Genomic DNA, 6,072 nt, shown 5'->3' on the forward strand with positions numbered 1-6,072 from the left:
ATCATTTAATAACAATCATTTAATAACAACAATATTTGTTGTTAAAAATGCATATAACATTCAAATTTGAAGCAATAAAATAATAATCTTTGCAACCGTACATTTATCGTCGAAATAAAATTGGGCGGTGATACCCGACATTCAAGTGAGCGGGGCTACCCGAAATCCCATTTTTTTGTAAATTTGTAATTACTCGAACAATTTTTCACATATAAACTTCTTTCTTCGTGCAAATAAAACTTAAGACTTCATACTTTAATGCTGTGTGTATACAAAAAATTATTTTTTTAGTATTAAAATGAAGTTTAATCGAAACATTCAACCAATTTTTCTTAATTTCATGACTACTGTATTCAACATATTTTCAAAACTATTGTTTACCTTGTTAACAGCTGCATAAATGCTTGAAACTTTGAAAATAATCTTTTTTTAATTGTATAACAATTAATGTCCGCTGCCCCATTGACTTGCAAAAATATTCTATACATATGAAATTGACTGTAGGCGGGCCTACCCGACTCTCCCCTACCTATATTGCCCAATAGCAGTCAAGATGACTGGATTGTAAAAGAATAACTAATGTGTAAAGAAATTTGTTTAAAATTAATTTTTAATATTATTTAAAGTTAGATAGCAAGTTATTAGTAAATATTAACCATAAAAAAAATTTTATGTTGAACAAAAGTCACAAAATTCTAAGAAATTGTGTCATTATATACATCATTGTTTTTCTAATTGAAATTAAAAAGCAGTCAAAATGACTTCGCGCAATCTAGTGCTGTGTGGCTCTCTGCGCTTCTTGTATTAGGTCTGGTAAAAGTTTTAAAAATAAGTAGTCTTAAAAATATATATTTTAATATTTATTTTAAAATATGTATCATTAGTGTTTTATTTCATATATTTATTTTTAGTTTTGTTTGCTACTTTATTTACATTGGAAAACGGTCGAAATTTTGGTTAGAAATAAATTTTGTTTCCATTATTTAGATAATAACTTTAACTTGTATAAGCATGAGAAATAAAGTTTCAGTTATAATTTGAGCACTCCAGCTAATCAAAAAGTGGTTGAAATTTCGATTAAGGATAAATTTCATTTGGTGATGAAATGGCATTTTTTGTTACTCTCGAAGTGAGTGAAACTGACATTCGTTTAGTTTTGAACACTCAAATTTGTTGGAAAGTGGATTGATTGATAAATTTTTTTATATGACGCTAAACTTCATTTGGTAATGACAAATTCGACTTGTAACTCCAGACCAAATTTGAGCATTCTAATTATTCAAAAAATTATCAAAAATTTAACTGAAATTTGGTGATAAATTCTTCTTGTAGCAGTTAGAAAATGATTGAAATTCGTTTAAATATTATAATCAGTGTGCTTCAGACCGCTGTGTCCTAAGATTAGATGAAATGAGGTTTAAAGATAGATCAGTTTTAATGACGATAAATTTCGCTTGGCGTTAAAAATGACGCCAAATTCTGCTTGTAGCAGCCAGGAAAGAATTGAAGCTTGCACTATCTTCAGGCACAAAGCTCTAATAAAGGTTTAAGGACTCTAGCTAGTCGGACAGTGGACGAAATTGCGATTGAAAGATCTCCTACCGCCCAGCACACTAGAAAGGGAGTTAAAACAGTGAAAGTACAGTCGGACTTCGATTTAACGAACTTCCATTTTGCGAATTTCTCTATTTTGTGATTTTTTCTTCTTCGTGGAACCATGAACATTTTGGAAATTTCTTCAGAAAATGACTTCCAAATAGAGAAATGAATTTTCCAATTAAAGAGCTTTTCCTTGTGATCCACTTTTCCTATTTCCCAAAATATTCCAGAACTTTTCAAACTTTTTGTTAGCATTTCAAACAAAAAACTCAGACAAAATTTACGGATTTTATCAGTTGCAATTAAACTTAAGAACGCGTGTATACTTGAAATGTGTATACTTTTTGAATGTATACTTAAAATTACTTTTATAATAAATGCAGCTATAATTTTATACATAAATTTAGCTTTTTTTAGTTGAAAATGTATGTAGCATGATAGTGTAACACTGGATTATGTTTTGCTCTTTTCTTGCTTTCCATGCAAATTTCTTTTATGGTTAATATTTATAAAATAAACAGTAGAGACCAGTTTACGAGATAAAGGTGTATCAGTTGCTATTTTAATTATGTCTAGTGTTTATAAATTTAAAACCTGTTTTGCGTCGTTTAAGTATTTCAAATGGTGATTTTCTATTTAACGAATTTTCCATATAGCCAACTTTTTATCGGGATTCAGCGATATGTTAAATAGTAATAATAATAAATATTGTACCGACTGTTATAATAATAATAAATAATGTAATATGAAAAATACTGGAAATGGAAGAGATCAGGCTTGTAAATAAATAAATTTTTTATTTCTTCCAGGGTGATTTGAGTGAAGTAAATAATTCTGAATGCATTCTTCAATGCTCTGTGTCCAACAACTGCAAAGCCTTGACTTGTTGTGGCCCGATCACAGGCGGGCCCGAATGCTCAGCACGCTTACGATGCAACGCGAATGAAGCGATCGCTTTTGCCAAAGAAAACAATCTAAATCAGATTCCAAACAAAATCGAGAACAATCTGTATCATCTGGAACAGATGCCCGCCAAAGTGGAAAATCACCAGAACAATCTCTATTTGTACCAGGACGAAAAGGATTCTGAATTTTTCCCGTTGACGTCCGACTATGATTTTAGCACTTTTAGAACAACTAGAGAAACCACAATGTGATATGCACGGAATTTGTATTGTGTTAAAGTTACTACGCTCAATTTACTATAGTACTTACTCGATCAATTTTATTTTTAGTTTTGTATGTGCAAGTTGCAAGGAAAAATCAGGAGTCTATCAAATAACTTTAGAACTTAAAAAATTGCTAATGGAACAAGTGCCTTATATTCCAACGCTAAAAAGGACATCAGTGCCCTCTAGTGATGAAATTCCTGGGAAATCGTTCCTTTTTTTCAAAACTACATTATTTAGGTATCATTCGTACGATTCACAAGATATAAAAAGTAAAATATAATTATAACTATTATAATTTATTATATTTTACTACAAATTATATTTTAGTCAAGAAATGATGAAATTACTTTGTTAGCAAAAATTAGACACTTGTCTAATACTGCAGCTTTATCAGTTAACATGCTAAAAAAATCAAAGAGAAGAACGGTTTATGTCCATGAAAATTGATTATGAGAGAAAAAAAAATGAATTTCAAAGCGGGCATGAAACGTTTCTCCTTATCTTCACATAGTAATAACTCTCGGGGGGAAAACGATAATAATCCTCAAAATGCAACAGATAGAGATCGAATCGTCATTTTTCGAAAAATGGACATTAACCGTTCTTCCCTCTTGATCTGTATTTGTAATTACATACTGATTTTACATGACATCCTGTTGGAGCTTTATTTTCAAATCAATTTAAAGTTTCATAATTTATAAATTACTTTTAAATTGTTATAAATAAAGAATATAGAACAATATATAAATGTAAAACAATTTGTTATAAGAAATTTTTACTGCAAATTTAAAAATCAAGCCTATAGATTTAGAACTGAAGAACTTCCCATATCATGTATCAAAATTAGAAGAGAAATTAAAAGAAAAATGCTTCATAGCTTTTTAATATTTTTGTTACTATTTTTTGTAATGTTTTACAAGTTTGTTGCTTCTCTTTAATTGAAACATTGAAAAAAAACAGAGTTTATTATATATATATTGTATGTTCTCTATAATATTTGATCGAATATTTTTGATGAATAATAAACCATAATATTAGATAAATTTATATTTGATCTTATATTAAATTGATTTACTTAAGTTGGATTACAATTTTTTAAGAATAAATACTATGTGGTGCTACAACATTATGATATTATAGATTGTAAATAAAATTTATACTTTTGTACTTCTTATTTTGTTTAATTAATTCTAATTACAAAACTAGTATTCGCTGATGGAAAATGATAAATGTCATGGCGAAATCCGAACTATGAGATTATCAGATATCATAGATCGAATATGATATTGAAATTCAGATAATTTAAGACAAAACAATATGTTGTAAGGGAAAAAAAAAAATTTTAAAAATCACCAATATAACTTTTGAGATAGTTCAATAAATTTTTCATTTGCTAAAAATCAATCTTAATATTCAGATGAATATACTTTTAATATGCTTATCAGTGAGTAATAATTACTATTAATGAACTTGGGTCTACTTTTAGAGGTTCGAGCCTACCACTTCTTGTAAACTTTTTATTTGTGACCCTGCCCACCCAACCCTGAGATGCGTAAACGTCATATTAAGTGCCGCGGTGGCTAAGTAGGTAGAGCGTCGCCTTTCCAATGAGGTGTCCCAGGTTCAAATCCCAGTAGTGGCTTCTTAATACGAATTCTGCTCCTGGTTCGCATTGACCACGGTACTAATGTAAAATATCCTCAGTGGTAGGCGGATCATGGGTTAGAATCCCCTTGCCGTCGAGCTAACCATGGGAGGTTTACGTGTTTTTCCTATCCATGTAAAGCAAATGTAGGACTGTTAAATCAAAAAGTCCCACACGAAGACTAGTCAGTCCAAATGCTTGATCCAGAAGTTTCCTTGTCTTCTGTATTGTGTTCAAAATCAAAAGGCTTCGGAGTTGAATATTGATAGTTGTAAACTCAGAATTGGGTCTGCCATTCAAAGCCGGTCATAAGGAAAATGTCATATTAAAACCATTTTTAAAAGAAAAAATAAATAAATAAACTATATTATTCGAGATGACCTATTTTTGAATCATAGCATGAGATTTAATACTTTCTTAAATGCTTGAATTTAATAAGTTTTACATTTTTCTATACTTATTTTTAAAAAAAGCAGCTGTTTTTTACGTAATTCTTAACCTTTCATGTAAAAAAGGTTATGAAATTGGACACAAAAGCTTTTTTTTTTCCTCAAAGGATACAGATTCTCGACCCTCAAAATATCGGGCTGGGAAATAATGGGGGGGGGACCAACATGAACAAGATGGTTACCATCATAAGCATCTATCAAAAACCATCTTACTTCTTGATGGTACCATCAAGACCAACCATCACCCCATAGGAAATAGTAGTTTAATCAGAAGAATGATCGAAAATTCATATATTTACGCGAATAATTAAAGCATAAATTTTGCACCCATTTATGACATTCATTTGTCCAAAAATAACTGCATTTAAAAATATTTTTTAGCCATTTATTACTAATTTCTTTATTAAAAATCTTTTTTTTTTTAATTAAAAGGAATAAAAAATTTATATCTTGTTAAATAATATTTAATTTTATAAGGCAAAATCCAAACTTAAATGAAATAAAGCGACTTTAAGAATTAAGAACTTAAGAAGCTTCTTCGTCGCTTTAAGAAGCTTCTTCTTAAAGCGACTTTAAGAAGAAGCGATTAAGAACTTTAATGACTATGAATTACAGGTATTTTGAAAAATTTTGGCAATTTTGAAACCTAGAACTTGCTTTACATGTACAATTTGTTTCAAACATTTGTACAGGTAACCCGAGTAAATAATGTTTTCTTTCGATTTTCTTTTTAATCGTTTTTAAAGGGCATTAATGATTGATGGTATTTCAACGTAGCCGATTATAGAGAATCTAAAAATAAATTGATCTTTCTGTTTCGAAATTTAATTATTTAAATTTATTATCACTCGTATCATGTGAATGTCAAAAATTACACTTTATCTAGAAGCACCCATGTTTGAGAACTATACGTGTTAAAGTTTTTTAAGATACTTTATTTTTAATTTTATTTGAAATAAAACATATGTTGGAAATCAGTCTTTAAGTATTACCGTAGAGCTCAATGCTACTGATATTCTTTCTGTCGAAATAATTTCAATTTTAAAGTGTTCAACTTTATTACAACTTCGCGAATTTAAACATAAAGTAAAGAAAACCCAAAAACACTTTGAAGAATAATAGGTACAAAATCTCAATTTAATTGACATTAAAAAACTTTATAACTAATTATCGTTTTAAACGCATTCCAATATTACGAAGCAAAAAT

The 6,072-nt window shown here is 29.2% G+C and overlaps 1 protein-coding gene across 1 annotated transcript in view; it reads left to right on the top strand.

The window, feature by feature from the left end:
- LOC107454104 (proton-coupled zinc antiporter SLC30A1) overlaps positions 1-3,938 on the top strand; it is a gene marked incomplete in the record, with an annotated part of 37,838 nt that extends 33,900 nt beyond the window's left edge. Inside the window, 1 exon segment of the mRNA XM_071182605.1 lies at positions 2,409-3,938. Within this exon segment, the coding sequence (XP_071038706.1) occupies positions 2,409-2,756 (348 nt within the window).
- Between the last annotated feature and the right edge of the window lie 2,134 nt (positions 3,939-6,072).

The sequence above is a fragment of the Parasteatoda tepidariorum genome, chromosome 6 (genome assembly GCF_043381705.1).
Source record: "Parasteatoda tepidariorum isolate YZ-2023 chromosome 6, CAS_Ptep_4.0, whole genome shotgun sequence".
Classification (NCBI taxonomy): Eukaryota; Metazoa; Arthropoda; class Arachnida; order Araneae; family Theridiidae; genus Parasteatoda; species Parasteatoda tepidariorum.